At 41.8% G+C, this 18,685-nt stretch overlaps 1 protein-coding gene across 1 annotated transcript; it reads right to left on the minus strand.

Annotated features, from left to right (window-relative positions):
- Positions 1-4,940: 4,940 nt before the first annotated feature.
- Positions 4,941-8,148, minus strand: LOC147879889 (amino acid permease 4-like). The gene is made up of 8 exons (XM_087372119.1): positions 8,075-8,148; positions 7,382-7,675; positions 6,756-6,989; positions 6,547-6,640; positions 6,145-6,359; positions 5,900-6,039; positions 5,527-5,754; positions 4,941-5,395 (listed from the first exon to the last, which is right to left on the minus strand). Exons 2-8 carry the CDS (start codon positions 7,539-7,541, stop codon positions 4,970-4,972), a joined length of 1,497 nt encoding a protein of 498 aa, XP_087228245.1. The 5' UTR covers positions 7,542-7,675; positions 8,075-8,148; the 3' UTR covers positions 4,941-4,969.
- Between the last annotated feature and the right edge of the window lie 10,537 nt (positions 8,149-18,685).

Below are 18,685 nucleotides of genomic sequence, written 5' to 3' on the forward strand. Positions count from 1 at the left end.
ATCAATTTCCCCCAAAGTAGGTGATCTCTTTCATGATGCTAGCTACCAACTATTTTATGGCTTACTACCACCTAGGTAAAATTATGTGTGGTGGTAGCTACCACTTGTTATGTTGGTAGTTACCACCTGACATACATTATGCTCTCTGTTGTGGTGGTAGCTACCACCAGGCAAAATTTATGCTCACTGTTATGATGGTAGCTACCTACAACTTGATTGCTAGCACAACCACCTGGCATAAATTTAGCTCTTTGTTATGATGTATCTACTAGCTAATTAACTGATTGACTAACTCAAACCCCTTCCAAAAAAAACATGTACACAAACAATCCTAAGATTCTAGAATTCTCAATCTTTCAATCAGTTGTGCATAACCATGCAACACACACTTCTTCAAGAGAATATTAAAAACCCAATATTGATAGAATACTAAAAAAGCACCATTTATTCATGTATACATGAAATACATTGCCTTGGATCACATAGACCCCAGAAGCGTGTATAAAAAAGTAATTACAAAAAGTATCAATAGATTGTAAACTTTTTTATTACATTGCGACATGACTCCAAGTCCTGCCAATGCTTCATTACATATGCTCTTGGATCTTCTACTTCTTTCCATTTAAGCAGCCATGACAATAGTGCATTGGTGAGGAAGAAAGGGTCCTGCTCATCATTCGTTGGGTCCAGCGATGTCAGACAAATCACTGACCAAGGTGAATTTAGCATGTTCTTGTACTTGGTGTCATCAACTAGCAACACCTCATATGTTCTCCACTCAGAATGCCTCGCAATCAAGTCCTTCACACGTTTCATGAAGACTGGCTTGTTGTGGTCCTTTTGATCCAAGCTCGCCAATTGTGGGAGTGTGAAAGATGCCTCCATGCCATTCTCCTATGATAGGATATCGCTCCAAATACTCAGATACAAGTTCTCAAAGCAATCTTCTACTGTGTGTTGAATTTTATTTTTCATGCAAGATGATCATAAGCATAGAATAAACTCACTAGAGCAAGAACGAACAAACTGCTCTGGATGATGTAAGTGAAGGCATGGCTTGTGCAGAATTGATTTTTTACATGGTGAACCTTGTATTTAAGTGCAGCTACCTTGAAATCAACATTCTCCTTCACGCCTCGAATTTGCCTGTACCTTAGCAAAAGTAAACCATTCATATCCAGAACTAGCACTTTAGGGGTTGCAATGTGAATAGTCTTTTTGAGAGAAGCAAGTGCTGCCACACTCTCCTCTTGAATTTCATTGGCATTTGCGATATGAGCAAGTATCCTTTCAACAACTACAAGTGTGCCTCATGGGGAATCCTGATCACTTGCTTCTCGTTTACTCTTTGGTGAGATTTCTGGGGAATTCACAATAATTGCTTCAAGTTCATTCTTTGGCTGATATGTAGCCATGCCTCCCTCTCGTATGCATGGTGGATCACACCCAACAGCCATAGCTTTTATGGAACTGAGTATATCCCCGCATTCACGTAGCATGTGTAAGCCAAAACCTTGGTCTTTGCGAGAGTCTAAGACCACTTCCATGCCTCTCTGTCCCTATGGCAACTTCCAAGAAAAGTCTAGCGCAAAGAACTATGTGCCTTCTGAGGAACCCTCAACACTCCCGTCTTGTTCATTGCTTTGCTGATATGCATCCCTGCCTTCCTCTCGTGAGCCATGTGTATCACATGCCACATAGAAATAACTAGGAAGGCAAGCGTTTTTTGTCCTTGAAAGTAGCAGCACCTTCCCTTGCATCTTGACTAGTGGAGTGTCATTCTTTGTGGTAGGTTCAATTGTCATGGTAGTTTCTCCTGCAAGAACAATCAATTAGTAAATGGACACAAGATGTGTCATCATTACCAAAGAAAGGAAAAGGCCAACTGAATTCACCTCTTCCAAATTTCCGTTTCATTGTTTTTTGCAAGAGCGTCAAGGTCTCTGCAAGTGTAGGCTCCCCTCGCTTCCATTTCCCAATTTTGAACCAACAGGTGTCTTCTCAAAAAGCTGAGGGACCTCGTCACTTATATCTCCCGAATTTGAACTACCAAGTGTCTTTGGCACATTATCTCCTAGATTGATTGAACACAGGTGATTAGGGTGATTAGTAGCTACACTCAAGTGGGATAGGGGTGGCAAAGGGGGAGGAGGGGAGGGACCTACAAATGGGTGGGAGGTGAGAGGCAATGAAGCAACTGGTGTGGGGAAAAGGGGGAGGAGGATCTAGGGATGGCTGAAGAGGGGAGGGAATGAATTGTCGAAGTGGGAGAGGAGGATGGATCTGAGGATGGCTGAGGGGAGGGGATGCATGGTGGCCACTGCCAGTAAGAGGGCTAGAAATAGGAACCTCTCTTGTATCGAGACTTAGGAACATGGTTGAGAACTCTTGGGTGCTATCAAGAGTAGGTTTTTCAAAAAGACAAAGAAGACCTCTCCCTTAGCAATGTCTTAAGGGGGTTGTCTTTCTTCAATTCCCTTAGGTACCTAGCAATTTCTTGAAGGGATTCTCTTTGTGTGAATCCCTTGGGAAAGGGAAGGTAGTGGGAAACCTATACTCACCCCTATTGTCAACAATGGTGAGACTTGTAGCATTTACAATTCTTCATGCTGTCTTACCTGGATTCTTTTGGTCCACTCTAGTCTGAGCCCCCTTGAAAGGCTCCATCAAGCCTGATCAAGAACTTCTACTACTATTTGGTTGGCTAATGGGGTCTATCCTCTCAAGGTCCTCTCAACCCTCCCATCTTTGCTAGCTTGGGCGAGGCTATTGGTGGGTGGGAGCCTGCTGACCTGCCATCAAAGGCTTGTCCTCTCAAGGCTCCCATCCTTTGTTGGCTTAGGTGAGGCTGTGGTGGGTGGCGATCGAGCTTGCCCCTTAAAGACAATCTCTTGCCAGGTGTCCCATCTACCTGCATCAAGGACATTACCTTGGGAGGCCAAACACCTCGACTCAGTAGCAAAGCTCCCCCCCATCAAGTGTCTCAAGAAGGATCTCCTTAGGCAAGGTATTTAGGTACTCTACCCAACACACCAAGGCACAAAACCGCATCATCTATAAGAACAGAGGTTACTATAGTAAATAGCATCCTAGCGTTCTACCAAAATAGCCTTTGATAGAGGACCAATGGAATGATATTCCATTGGAAGCCTGATAAATTAAGCATCACTAGAATCTTGGCACATATTGAATTATGCCCATGATACCATAGTATGATGTAGACTGGATGCAAGCCAAGGAAAATGGGACACTATGCCACCACAACCTAGGTGGTGGTGTCGAGGGAGATTAGTTAGAGAAGTGAGATACATCTCCCATAGATGGTACCCTCATAGATTTGGTCACCATCTTAGTCTAAGCTTGCTTAGGTCCAATCACGAACTTGGCTCCTACTAGGCATCAGCTAATAATATGGCCCACTAGTGCTCTATGTTAGATGGACTAAACAACAATCTCACATGTTGTTTGTCCTCAAGTGAAAGTGACATTTGAAAGGCTGTGGGAGCTAAAGGAACTACCATGCGAGTTTCTCTTGCCAAACCAAAAGCTCACCTTTAAGGTTATGTTCCATGAGACTAAGAAACCAAAAGTTGCACCTACTAGCAAGAGAAAGGAAGAAATAGGGTGTCGATCATTGAGTGATGGCAAACTTTTCACAAGATAGCAAAGCTGGTGCGAGGGATTCATTTCAAGAAAGATCAATTATATTAGAATCATACAAGGCATTCTTCAATTAAGTTTTAGAGAATTCAAAGTATTCATCCTTGATGTCAAATGATTCAAGATCAGGTAGAGGGGCTCATACTACAATGAGGAAAGATTTAACTAGATTTTCTACTACGGACCCAACATTTTGGGATGATCTTACTACCCCATTTATTCAACCCATAAATTGTAAGCAACTAGGCACTTACTATCATATGGATGTATTTTGTTTTATCCATGCATTGTGAGCATGGGAACCATGAACTTATTATGGATTTTTGTCTTTACCTCCCAAGTTGTGGTATGTGATTTGTTCTCGATGATAAGTGGTGTTATGTGATTTCAAGTTGCACGTCAAAAACTCCATGTTTTTGAAGATGTGGAAGTGGAGCGCTTGATGCAGGAAGGGAAAATAAAGGACATGGAAGCTAGGACTTCTACTATGTCTCCTTTACATGTTGTAAAGAATGAGGATAGTTTGAGCTGATTAGAGGATTCCTTGAAATTCTACTACTTGAGAGGCCTTCATTTAAATTCAAAAGGTACATGGAATGTGGCTATGGGTTAGGGGGACATATTATATACATTAGCCACAATGTACCTTCTAGAATTCATCAATTCCATCCATTGTATCATGCTTTTATTGATGTTTTTAGCGACAAGGTCAAAGCCTTCTCTAGCATGTTTCGACACTTCTCAATTTTCATGTTTATATCAATGCTTATATTATCAAATATATTGATATTTATTTTGTTTCCTTCTATGCTTATTTTTTATGTTTATATTAATGCTTATATTATCGAATATATCAATATTTACTTTGATACCTATTTAAAAAATACTATGGTGTTTTGCATTTTCCTCGCAATTTCTAAGTAGGAAGCGTAAAGTATTAACATTAAAAATTGATAGTGCACTATGCTTTGTAATAGTGTGATACATCCATGCGGGGGCAAAGAAAAGCATCTTCATGACAAAATACAAAATCCATAGAACAGAAATAGTGGGATGATAGTAGTATGACGAACAAGATGACGAGAATTTAATAGTAATATAGTAGTGGACCAACAACGTATGAAGGTACTATGTTTGCCATAGTTATTTCTTTTAATCTTTACATTCAGAAGTTGCTATTCTACTTCCAACTCTATGCCAAGGTAGAAGTGTACTTCAGAAGTTTTGATTCTCAAAAAATTTTCCCAGTCATTTCTTATATACACACCACTAATGTGTCTTATCATTCATTTAGGCAAGTTGTGCATTCTCAATAATGATTTTTCAATGGAGCATATCGTTTTAGGTCTTGAACTATCCCAATCACTGATCCGATTCCAGCAGCCAAAGATATCAGAAAGCAGGTCACACTAAGGGTCTGTAAAGCTAGCCATTTGGGTGTCCAGCTTTTCAGTCGAATTTGAGAAATATGCATGGCTACAGGGAAGTGTACTGTCAAGGGCCAAAAGGCAAGAGCACCAAGGAGGCCCACGATATCATTGAAGAAGGGAAGTAACATTGCCACAATTGTAGTGAAGACCACAAACGAAGCTCTCCACAGGACTTTGAAGATGCTAAGCTTGAATGGCTCAGTAAAAGGGAGGGAAACATTGTACTCGTGATGTATGATATCACTCTTCGGCCACTTCTTGGACACCCAATCTTCAATAAAGGCAAAAAACGGCTGGGAAAAAACCTGAACCCAAACAACTGTGTTTCAGAAAAGCAGGACAAAGATAATGAAAGAGAGCATTGGACGGACAAAACTTGCATAGCCTTAAGGAAGTGGAGAAAAGGCACTTGTTTTTTAACATCACGTTATAATACCTGGTAAGCGCCAATAAGATGAACAATGATGCACACATTTGCGATATCTATAAGCCAATAAGGATTGTAAAAACCGAATCCGGTCAGAAGGTTCCCAGGTGCATCATTTCCAAGTGCAGCATATCCAATGCAACCGACAGACATGTAGTACGTAGTTGTAACCGCAATTCCTAAGAGCGTCGCTTTCTTCATTGTTCTATTCTCGGCAGGGGGTGATTTCAAAGTGTCCTGCAAAAATGCCACAAAGTAAAATGTACTTGACTTTTCAGTGCTTTAGAATCGTAGCTCCAATCTCAACGTCTCAATAGATTGACACAAAAGATGTGAATTATAAGTCTGAAAAAGATGGAGTGAGTCAAACTCTACTTGGTACCTGGATCTCAATAAGAATCATGCTGAAGGAGTAAGCAAATGCAATATTGCCAAGTGCTTGGAAAACAGACCACGTCTTCTCGGCTGGTGAGAGGATATCAAGTGCAACTCCAGTTGTTGTTCCAGATACATGACCTTTTTCTGTAGAAAAGAAAGATTATCATCATTTATATCGTGGACTGTTGCAGAAGATGATGTTCTACAAAACAGGCGTATTCGTGTAAATCAAGGCTTGATTTTTCTTACCTATAGTTTTGCAGGCCGCCAAGCCAAGCCCAATCGAAGAGTAAGAGAAAGACATGATAGCTGCAACAATGGACAGCCACCATATCCTGTTGAAATCTGGTATCATCGAAAGAACTATCTGACAAGCGCCAAAGAGTGCCATGTAGAGGTTGTTGGACACATGACAAGGAGCATCATGGCCTTCGCTATGGAAACAGTTGGAGCGTTTGATTGCTCTGTAAAGTGGACAAAAATAAATAATCAGCAATCGATTTAAGAAGACGGGGTATGCGAATTGTATTCCTGGCGCCTCAAACGAGTTGATATATATGTCCCAGTTCTCCACTAGCTTCGAGACAACCAGGAAATTCAGAACTCAAATTTTCAAATGAGTGATATATGAAGTTATAACGGGGAACCTACACCATGCTGATGGAAGCAGTTATTGTGTATCCGATGGCCGTGCCAATAAGGTTGAGGTACTGTACAAAGCCGCAAATCCATGTCTGGCTTCCACCTGATGAAAGTAACGTAGGTTTTGGTCAATCCAATTATATAAGTAGACGAGGGGAGAGTCCAGATGATATATGTTGACAGTCGAGGTAGAAACCATGGAGGATCAATGTGCAAACCTAGATGAGCTCTCACTGCACTCATATAAGTGTAGTTGCGCCTGCCAGTTACCGGATCTGGACATCGATAGGCATCCGCAAGCAGCAAGGAAGTATAGTACGTTACGAAAGCAAATCCCAGAAGAATAGGAGGTCCTGCCACCCAACCAAGCTGTGCAATGCTCCACGCCAAAGAAAGCACTCCTGAGCCGATGACTGCTGTGACCACATGAGCGGAGGCAGTCCACACATTCCCTGGACGAAGAATCAGTGGAAAGTAGGATATAGTTCAGCGAGCAATTTTTTTGCATCCCAAGCTAATTGGTTTATTATTGCGAATGAATTCAATCTCAGTAAGCTTTCCTTGCTCATTCTCAAGATGAAGAGAAGTTTCAAGAGAATTTTCAGGTACTTAATTTCTAGACTCCATGGCACTGATCCTGTTTTCCACTTAAGGAAGCGAGCCTGTGCAATGCGCATTACGATCCTCATAGCAACTTTCGAGTCATGCCGTGCGTCCTACACGTACAAGGAGCGACGTGATAGGCGAGACGATCGAATTCTCTATTCTATATGTAGACTGTAGTTCAAACTTCAGCGATGGTCTTGAGCGCGCGCAAGCAAATGCACCATATGTATAAATATACCTGTACGCGGGATGTTCCCGTCATCATCTTGGTTGTCCCTTCGCATTAGCGTAAAGTTGCCTTCAAGGTCCTTCACGAGGGTCAAGCTTAAAGCGGTAGGCACGCAGTCAGTGCTGATGTGTTGCTGCGATGAAGAATCAAAACCCACTACTCGGGCCATCGACGCACCGGGTCAGAGCACGTGCACGTGGACGATGTATTTTACACAATGCTGCTTATGCCGGAGGCTGGTTGACAAAATGAAACGTCCGCTTACAGTTTCCCGTCGTTACCTAGCAATTGATTTAACTTCAGCTGTGGATGCCATCGAAGCGGAATCAGTAGCTTTCGGCCTTCGCATTTCATAACGAAGTGATAAATTGTTTACATACTTCACGAACTGATTTTCGTGAAACACATACTTGACAAGCTCACATGGACCGCGAGTCCTTCCGCATGCATTTGGCAGATAACTCGTAAAATATCGTCACGGTTCAAAAGCGAAGCCTTGACACTTGAGACTGGCTAGCATAAGCGGTCGTAGAAAAAGAGCGCGCATTGACGGGCGGTGGTAACACTAACGGTGCTGCAACCTTAAGTTTGGGAGCGGAGCCTTGAGAAGCGAATGAGAAAGGAGAGAATGGCGATGAGAGTAAGTGCGGCAAAGGAGAAGAAGACCGACTAGTTAGTGGCGCAGAGCCTTGCTTAGCTTACCTGCAGGAGGAAGTCGTGGAGCATGGGAGTTGAAGACGAGGAAGAAGAAGGTGTTAAGGGAACCAAAAACGAATGGATGGTTGGTTTATTATTCGTTGAAAGTGTGGAAGCGTTTAAATAGGTTGCAGCTTTGGTGGGTGGGTGCATGAGTGTCGGCATTGCTACTACTATATGAGAGTGAGACATCATCACCCCTTGGACCCCTCACCGCATCAAATAAATAAAGGCCTCATCATTTTATGCCCAACCAACAAACCCAAGCTGTCACTCAAGTCACCTTTCTATCATCCTTCTTCTATCACTAAGCCACCAACAACAAAGATTTACTCCACACATTTCCTTAAGAAACTCCACCCAACAAATACTTTCAAACAATTTTTCCAAAAGAGTTATATATATTTTTACTTCTTAAAATAACCCCATGTACCTCTATTCAACTATCATCTCACTAAGGCAAATAAATGCCTAGTTTTCTTCCTTCCTAGTAACTTCCCTACATCTTCCAAAGCACCACTTACAACAAGTACATTTTCGCTCCCACTCTTTTAGAAACCTCAATAACAAATCCTTTAATTCTTCATCTACTAATACTCAATTTCCATCCAATTTCAAATTTTCCAACCTGAGGGGGAACATACTCCATCTTATCTACTGGTACTCAATTTCCAAATCTTATCATAATCTATCCCAATCACACCCATATACAATGCATAATTTGGTGAAATATTCATCCGACATCTCATCAAAGGGCTTACATAATGCATACCTTTATTTTCTCTTCTTTAATGCAAAGATTTATTATCCAAAATCATAAACTTTGGAAGCAATAATATCTCACAACCGTGTAAAAATAATCTCCTAAAAAGTTGGAACTTAGTACCACACAAGTCGGCAGATAAATAATCATGCACCTTAAAATATTACATTGATTCCAAGTTTCATAGTACAAAGAACTCCCCATCATTCTACAACATAAAGTAATTGAATTTTAAATATTTTTATACCTATTCATTATCATTTCATTTAGCTGAGGTAAAAGATAATGTGATTGCCTCCTATTATAAGAATCTTGGACCACCACACTAAAGTAGAGGACTATAATAGTTCTCATTAGTGTAGTTCCACAATCTATACATGCACCGCATAACGAACACAAACAATCATACTAAAGGTGCTCCTTGAACGGTTACCTTCTCTCCAATCTGTTATCATGTATTCCAAGGTCCTAGGTGCTTACAATGTTTCTACTCTCCCACTAGAGTTACCATTGTTTGATACCCCTTTTGGAAACTTTGAATCCCTAACACATTTTTCTCTCTATAAATGTTAAAAGGATCTACTACATTTTGTTTGCCTCAAATCTTTCCCTATATATCATGAAGCACAATATAGTTTTGACATAATTTACAACATTAACTTCTAATGTGCATAGAGATTCCATATTAAAAATGAGACAATCTAAAAATGTTACCAAATTCCAAAGCACTCATGAGATGAATTACAACAAGATGTGTAAGTATACTTTCTCCCACTTTCATGGACGTAATTCGTTATTTAAAAGCAAGTGCTTGTAATCATATATTTGATTCTTTCTGTAATGCCCTTACTTCATGTCACCCAAAACTTTATGACATAAATAATAATAGATGATTTACTTAGCTAGAAATTTGTGGACCTTTCCTTTTTCATGTTCATGATTTCAAACTTTGAGAGCTACCTAGTTCTTTCTACTGTTACTCTGAGACTTGCATATACTAGAGGCTTTTACCTTTCCTTTACATCATCATAAGCCTTGTAATAATATTGAACGAGTGGCTTCATATTTTAAAGTTAATGTCATTTGTACAATGTTCATGGACAAATTGAAGAAAACTAGTCAATGTTCACAGCCCTGAAATTTCTAGGAAAATAACTTTGGCAAGCATCCTCATGCTAGGAAAAAGAGTTTCTATGAAAGATTTTGGCAAGCATCCTCATTATTTATTTTGATTGCACTCATGTATATTGGTTAAAATATGAGATAGAAACTATATCTTCTTACTGCACCTACTTTATAACTATAGTCTCTCTCTCTCTCTCATATAGAACTTATGACACCATAGGGGAGGAACACCCTAGTAGTGAATGGGTACGTTATATAAATAATAAAAAGCACAATTGACTAGCATCGGTTATGACTCATGTGAGTGCCTAGCCCATGCACATGGGTACCCAACGGGGACAACCTTGAGACTAGCGAGGTACTGTATTAACCAAGATATGTGAATGATCCAGAGGATACTAGAGGACACCCTAGGATAAGGATGGTCCTATTGGAGATTTAACATGAGAGGTATTAGGCTAATACTGAGCCTCCATCATTAAAGGTAGGCACGAAGGGGACGTACAACAGTTTAGCGCCAAGAGTTGGGTGAAGACAAAGGTTTTGGCGTGCAAAGCCCAAAAAGATCAAGCCAGGCATGGCATTAGCTCCAACACGCCTACTGAAACCACTTGGGAGGCCTTGGGGGTGGATAGAACATTGAAGAGCTGACACTAGGAGAGAGAGGCCAGAGCCTGTGGAGAACAGTCCAACGGAAACAGCTGAGCCCAAGAGCGGTGCAACTGACAACCTCGACTGAGGAGCCCTGATGAGACATGAAGTCTGGTGTTACGACGAGACACATCGAACGCTAGCTTGCCTTGGTTGATATGGAGGAGATCCAGGTGAGGTACCCATAGTTTGAACCTCCGCCTCCTCTTGCTTTATCAATACGAGAATACCAGAGCAGGAAGGGCCAAGCGCGGCTCTCCTGCTACCCCCTTGGTATCTTGCTAAATGCTCAAGGTAATAGGAGCCCATAATGGGCAGGGAGTTGACAGACAACCCTGTTGTCCCCATCACCGGGACTATCTAAGTCCCTGAGCTCTACAGAGAGTAGGACGTGGTTTCTGAACACATAAAAATGAAGGTCTAGGAAAGGCATTACGTAGCTGTGTGCCATGGTGAGACACCAACCTATGTGAAGATTCTTGGAACTGCGAGTCCAGTAGAAGTCTCAGGTCTACATCTTTCGTTGCTTGTATCTATATTGTTATTGATCAAAGGATATGCTCCGTCAACCGAGTGCCTGGATCGTCGAGAACGATGTGGCTGTGAACTTAGGACTTCCCCCACACGGAGACGCATGGTAACAACACCTTCTCACCATTATACTATGCGGTTGGGGAATGCTTCTATAGCGCAACCCCTAAAGGCTATGGGAACACCGGGACTGTGGGATGCCCCAGTCTTTATTATAGAGACATGCTATTTTCATCGGGATGCTAATAATGGGATTGCTTTAGAGAAACATTCTAATCTTAGCTATTCATTTGAAATGGATTTTTTGAAATGTGGTGAGACGATTGCATTGGAAGTAGATATTTGTTTTGGTATTGCATGTTTAACATAGCTAGCCACTAGCTATGTTGTTTGTGGTTGTATTTAATTGCAAACTCATGAAACTCGCAAAAAATAAACTCACAAAATGTCAAAACCCGACTAGAGGTTGTACAAGGTTGATGTGTGCATGTTGGAACCAATGCCAAAAATGGTTAGTAAATGTGATTACAAGGATGGCATGTGTGTGCAAGATGTGCAATATTCTAAATAAAAAAGAGAGATGACTTTACCCAGTGTCACAATGCTATGATGAGTTGCTAACAATTAAGCTAGTAGCTAACGTCCACTACATGAACATAGAAGCTGTAGGCCTCGTAGCGGGACCATATGAAGGAGCTATGTCTGATTGGTGAGAGGTTAACTGCATGCGGGAACAAGACCGCGCCCGTCCCCTGGTTGTATTGCATGAATGAAGTGTAGAACCATTGCTATGAGGAGGGACGACCATGGCTTAGGGACATGGATCTTGGGAGTTCATTTAAATAAAGGTACGGATATGGTTAAGGCTTGTAATGCAATAGGCGACTTCAATCAGGGTAGTACTATGAGTCCGAGACTACAATGCCGATGGAAGACAGAGCTGGTGGGCTATGATCCTCCTACACATGCATTAGATAACGTAAGCCTTGGAATGAAACATAGCATATAATAAGAATGAGTCCCTCGCCTTGGCCATAGAGTATGGACTGGCATATATGATGATACTACTTGTGACTACTTGTCCGTCAGGTTTCCTTTGAACTCTAATATAACTACTACAGATTACATGACTACCACAATAGAAAGAGCATCCTCCTTGGTAGTGCTACGGGTTAACGATATCCACCCTAGCTACCACTTTAGGATGGCTACATCTACATCCTTTGTCTATACCCAAACCACCCACCACCGCCCTCTTGTCCACTCCCACATCCATGTTCTTCTTTTTAAAGGCTCCCTCCTTTCATGCTCCTCTTCATGGACTCCCTCCTTACCCACCCTTATCCATTCATAATGTCCCACCATGAGGCTTCTCTCCACCTCTTGCATTATTTAGTCACCCCCTCACGGTTTCCTTACATCCCTTAATCCCACCTGAGGCACTTATCTTCACGCTCAGTGTCTTCTTGAGCCTTTCGATCGGCTGCTCCTGAGTTCCTCACTGTTTGATCGATGTGTCACCATTTGGTAACTCTCCTCCTCCTTCCCTTGGGTGTTCTCTATTGGCTGGTTGGTGTTCATTCCACTGGCTTTCTCTTCCTACTCCTTGTGGATGTTTGCACGCAGCATGCAGTCTACTTGGGGTTTGCTCCTATGCATCTGCCACTACTTAGATTTGCTCTTCTTATGGGTCGACCTGCACTTCTCCTCTCCTTGTTCTGGTATTGCAAGCAACACAGATCCCTTGTTCTTATAGTTGTTAGCAAGCATCGCAGACCCTTTGCTTCTCTTAACCATTTGTACTTGCCCTGCTTCTTTTCCGTGCCTGTGTCGTGGATGATCTCCATGCAACCTTCTACGTGATCTTCCTACTTTTTGCTGTAGAGCAGTGGCTGTAATTGTGCACCAATAGCTATAGCTATAGAGTAGTAGCTATATATGCTGCAATCCATCGCGGACGATCACCACCAGCGCTTTGTAAGAAGGCTCTTAGTTAGCATAGCATGTTTTTAATACGCGCTAGTGGCTTGGCTGCGCAGGCTCTCACGTTTTGTTGAGTCAACCATTTGGTTTCCTTTAGCTTGCTCTGTATGTAATTGGCACTTTAATTTTCCTTTCTTAAGCTCCTTATTTGTTTTTAGCCCTTTATTCACACGCACACACTTACACTTTAAACTTATTCATATATTTGCTCTTATTAGTGCATTTTCTTATGTCTATAGTTTCTTATAGTTTATTGAAAGCACTCGTCTAGCTAATGTTTAATATGTTTACATTTTATGTGTGTGTGTGTGTGTATATTTTGAGTTGCTTTTTTTCCCTTAATTTTTCCTCTATGTTAAAACTTCTCTCATTATTCTCTCTGTGACTAATGTGGCCCTTATGTTTGTCTAGGACTTTTTACAAGCATTCTTTGTTTCACACATTCACTCAATTTTTTACACACACAAAATTCTAATCCTATTTCTCCTTCTAACCTTAAGTATTTTTTCTAATTGTTAACATCCACAGAGTACAACTGCCAAATGCAGGGTAATCAATGAATAAAGGTGATCAAGCCAAATGATCTACTTCAACAGGACAAGCTCAAGGGAGTTTGATACCCAAATACACCAAGGTTAATGATTACAAGCAATGTGCACACGGAAGGAGTATAGCTCAAACTCAAAGAGTTTGATCCCCAAATACCCTAAGCCCGCCCAAAAGTCCAAAGATCCCAGGCAATGTGCACAGCTTGTATGTTCTAGGCCCCCACCCGGAATAAGGAGGTGTTGGAACAAGGAGATGCACACTTCTTAGCCCTAAAGAGTGCATGCACCTTGCACTTTTTAGCTCCACATCCACAGGAAATAGCGATGCCAACGAAAATAGCCATGTAGCCCACCGACCGGTGTTGTAGTGTTACCTTGCCGACCAGTGCTGTACCTCTAGGGTAGCCAAGGAATTAACAAAAAATTCAAGAACCTCAGTTCTGCTTAGGTGTCCCCAGCCAGAGGCACCCCACATGCACATTCTAGTATGGATTTTTTATTACTTGATGCTTGGTCGTTTTACTTTGTTATTTTATTTTTTCTCTTTAGTTTATCAATTAATAAGTTGAGATTGACTAACCTAAGGGAGTGGATTACCCCCCACTTTAACCTAAGGGAGTGGGGACTACCCCCTTATTCTCTCACACAATCTGGTGACAGACTAATCCCTTCATGATGGATTTGGGACACTTACTGTACATATAGCATAATATTTATAAAATTTGGTATTTTTGAATCTAGACGAATGTCTTTGTTCTTAGGGAAAGCAATAACATGCCAGCGAATACAAGCATTATCTGTTTACCTAACTGAAATTATGATGTTTTAACACCTAGGTTTTCTTGGATGGTGGCAAGTAAGTGGACCCTGACCTCAGAACTTGAACTACCTAATGGATTCAACACTTTTGTACCAATTTTTATTTTAGGGACACCCATATAATATTTAATTTTTTATCCACCCTTATTTGAGCTTCGTGTGCCGTGTTGTTAAAAGGTTTTATTTTTTAAACACACACACATCCAAACCTTGTTAACCCTTGGTCGGGTTAACCATGTGCCAGTTGGTAACCCTTGGTCAGGTTTGCCACATGGCACATGGCACATACCACGTACCACGTTGCTCACTAAACTTTTATTAGGTTGTTCAGGGATGAGGTTCTTGTACAACTCTTCTTGAGGTAAGACTTATCCCTTTCAGGTTTTACTTTTTTTTGGAATTCTCATAACTACGCAATCGTTGTGCCTAGTATGCGTCAACTTACATTGAACAAACTTGTGGATCACAAAAGAAATAACCACTTGGAAATAATTATGATATAATCCATTTTTACAAATATTGATAAGAGGCTTCCTCTTTGGACTTTTTGGGTGCGGGGCAGGACACCACTTGATGGGTGTCCTACCCCCATCATGTGGTGTCCCCTCCGGTAAGGGTGGGTAGACACACGGCCCCTTGTCTTCCCACCTACGACCCCCCCCCCACACACACGTCCTAAAAACCCCCCCGGCCTCTTCCTACCCCCCTTCCTTTTTCTATCTCTTCCACACCTACTTCCCTCTATTTGTCCCAGTTTCTAGTTGACCCCCCGTTTTTTCCTTATATTATGCTCAATACTTTAACAATTGTCTCGTGGTTTTTTTTTAAAAACATCTCCTAAAAATTCCCCTACCACATCTACCTCCCTTAATCACAAATTTCTATATACATATATAAAGGTTTTCCCAACAAAAAATTCTCTTTTTATTTTTCTTTTAGTTCTCCCTTTTTTATGGTTAATATCTCCTCCAAAATTTTGTTGCTAATTTTCGAGCGTTGGGTTTTAGTACCTAATCTTTTTATTTTAAACTCTTACACTATAAAGATAAAAAGTATTTTTTCTAATTTCTCTAAAGAATTGAGTTAAACTAACTAAACCCATTTAAAAATGTAACCCTCTACTAAACCACTCCCTAGCCTACGCGATAGGCTAACTCTCCTCTCAACTCTGTGAACTGACCCCCTTCCCCCGACTACTAACTCCTAGCCTATTTAAGAGCCCTAAGCTATGCGTAGTCTCATCGTGCATCTAATTGCTACTACGTATTACGCTCATGGCCTCCTCACCTCCCTAGTCGATGATAACTACCTCCTTCAAACTGTGCATTGTCCTGTACAATCCAGCCCTCCTGTGCGGATCTCTCTAGTGCTCCCTACTCCCTAGTCTCTACGTACTGGCTCTGCATAGTGCAGACCAACGATCCCTGGTCCCCCATGGCCCCACGCGCCTTGTCTGCTGGCTCTGCTGCTACTGTTGCATGGATGCTACTATGTTGTACCTCGATTGCTGGGTCGCCCAAGCATCAAGCTCTGCTTTCCACACGTAAGGATGGCCTCGGGTGCCATTGTGCCTTCATCTTCCGCATGTTCTGCGAGCTCTACCACACCATAATAGCCAAGACGAACTCTAAAGGTAATTACTTTTACGTACATTTCATCTTTGTTGGCTAGCTTCACTTATGAGCTACAACCTTGCTCTTTTGTTGTTTGGCGTTACTTTTGTAGTTTTTGGTTTAGTTTGTCTTAGTAGTAGTTAGAGTTAGTATGTCTTGTTATTTGTCGGTTAGTGTCTGCTAGTTGGTTAGTATTAGGTAGTTAGAGTTTAAGTTTTAGGTTAGTGATAGTTAGTTTGTTTGGTTTAGGGTTTAAGTGGTAGTTAGTTTGTTCGGTTTAGTTAGTGGTAGTTAGTTTGTGCGATTTAGTTAGTGGTAGTTATTTTGTTCGGTTTAGTTAGTTTGTTCGGTTTAGGGTTTAAGTTTCTTAGGACGTTTTCAAGTTGTACAATAGAACGTGATTTGGGGGTTTGGGGGATGCCCAAAGCCCCAAATCGTGTTCTATTGTGCAAAGAGCCCCCTCCTCACCCAAAACATTTTCAAGTTGTACAATAGAACGCGATTTAGGAGGCCCCAAATTGTGTTCTATCGTAGAGAGAGAGAGAGAGAGAGAGAGTGTGTGTGTGTGTGTGTACAAAAGAAAGTGATTTGGACGTTTGCGTGATTCCCAAACCTCCAAATGGCTTTCTTTTGTACACTCTTTTTGGAAATCATTGTGGAGCCTAGAAGCCTATTATGTGCCAGAGAGAGAGAGAGAGAGAGAGAGAGAGAGAGAGAGAGCCAAAATAAAGTGTGTTTGCAAAAGAAAGCGATTTGGAGGTTTGAGTAATTCCCAAACTTCCAAATCGCTTCCTTTTGCACAATCTGAGAGAGAGAGAGAGAGAGAGAGAGAGAGAGAGAGAAAGAGAGAGAGAGGTAGGGGTGGAGAAAATTCACTGGGGGGTGCTCGAGAGAAAGTTCGATGGGTGTTGGTATCGAGAGAGAGAGAGAGAGAGAGAGAGAGAAAGAAACAATTTGTAATTAGTATAAACTATTGTGAGAGCCATTTTTCTCAGGTATCGTTCATAGTAATGGGCCACACGTGCGGACTGAAAGGTCCCACATGCACAATGAAACATCACATGTGCATTAATGAACACACATGCACATTTATGGCCCACACGTGCACATCGATAAGCGTGCCCATGTGCTCTTCAAGTGCCCTGATCGAGTCAATTTTGTCTCAATCCCTTGTCTTCCCCCGTCAAGTACTCTCTCTCTCTCTCTCTCTCTCTCTCTCTCTCTCTCTCTCCCCCTCTCTCTCCCTGCCTCTCCCTCTCTCTTCCCTCCTCACCCCTGACATTTTCAAGTTATAAAATAGAACACGTTTTGGGGGATGCCCAAAGCCCCAAATCGTGTTCTTTTGTACACACGCACACACACAGAGGAGAGAGAGAGAGAGAGAGAGAGAGGTATGTACAAATGAAACCGATTTGGGGGATGCCCAAAGCCCCAAACCTCATTCTTTTGCATATATATATATATATATATAGAGAGAGAGAGAGAGAGAGAGTTGATGTGAGGTGGCACGTATACCGAGACGACATGTGGTCTTTAAATAGCCATAATGAGCCATACAAGGAGACATTGCCACATGAGTAATAATTGGCCAATTAAAGCCTTGATAGGCATGCCAACGGTCATACAAGACCCACTCTCCTTGAGGCTCGTATTTTCTCTCGATAGCGAAGTGCCATCCATGTCATTGATCTTGAGCCACCATGAAATTCACCTCGTGGAGCGCTCCACCACGCCATGATCATGCACCACCACTCCTCTCTCTCTCTCTCGTGCTCGATGGTGCTTCATAGCCATTTAAGCTCCCATCATACTACAAACAAACGTGACTCTAGAAAATTGTACAAATGAAAGCAATTTGGGGGTCTAGGAAATTCCTACAAGTGAGAGAGAGAGAGAGAGAGAGAGAGAGAGAGAGAGAGACGTGCGGGCTTTAAATATCCATAATGAGCCGTAAAGGAGACGTTGCCACACGTGCGTAATGATTGGCCAATTAATGCCTTGATAGGCATGCCACTACAAGACCTAACTCTCCTTCTCGAGGCTCGTATTTTCTCTCGCTCACTAAGTGGCATCCTGGTCATTTAAGCTCCCATCAATTAAGCTCTGACCATGGTACAAAAGAAGGCAATTTGGGATTGTGAGCATTTTTCAGGGAAGTCCAAAAGCCTAAAAAGGAGACACTGGGGGGCGGGACTATATATCCTGTTTTCCATCCAAATCAGAAATGCTACATTGCCTTCCCTCAAACTATTTAAAGTGTCCGCATTTCTCTGGTCCAGTTCTTTCTCATCTGCTGCCCTGTCAACAAACTGCTGTCAGGCATATCAAGCCAACCACAGCAATGCTCATGTGCAGCTTTCGACCTCACGCCCATGGTCATTGTGAGTGCAATTGTCAGAATTTTTCTGACACAAATGAAGGAATTTTAGATATTGTTTCCTATCCTTGCATTTTTCAAGCCTGCAAATTCACTGGACAAAGGACTCAGGTACACGGAAACCAAGCCCTGCTAACTTGCATGGTCAGGACTATTAATGATACGTATTTCACTCTCATCTATAAGGCCTTCAAAATTTGTGCCCAC

This window comes from Dipteris shenzhenensis, chromosome 33, assembly GCF_047967505.1.
Source record: "Dipteris shenzhenensis isolate YYH24624 ecotype China chromosome 33, Dip_SZ_1.0, whole genome shotgun sequence".
Lineage (NCBI taxonomy): Eukaryota > Viridiplantae > Streptophyta > Polypodiopsida > Gleicheniales > Dipteridaceae > Dipteris > Dipteris shenzhenensis.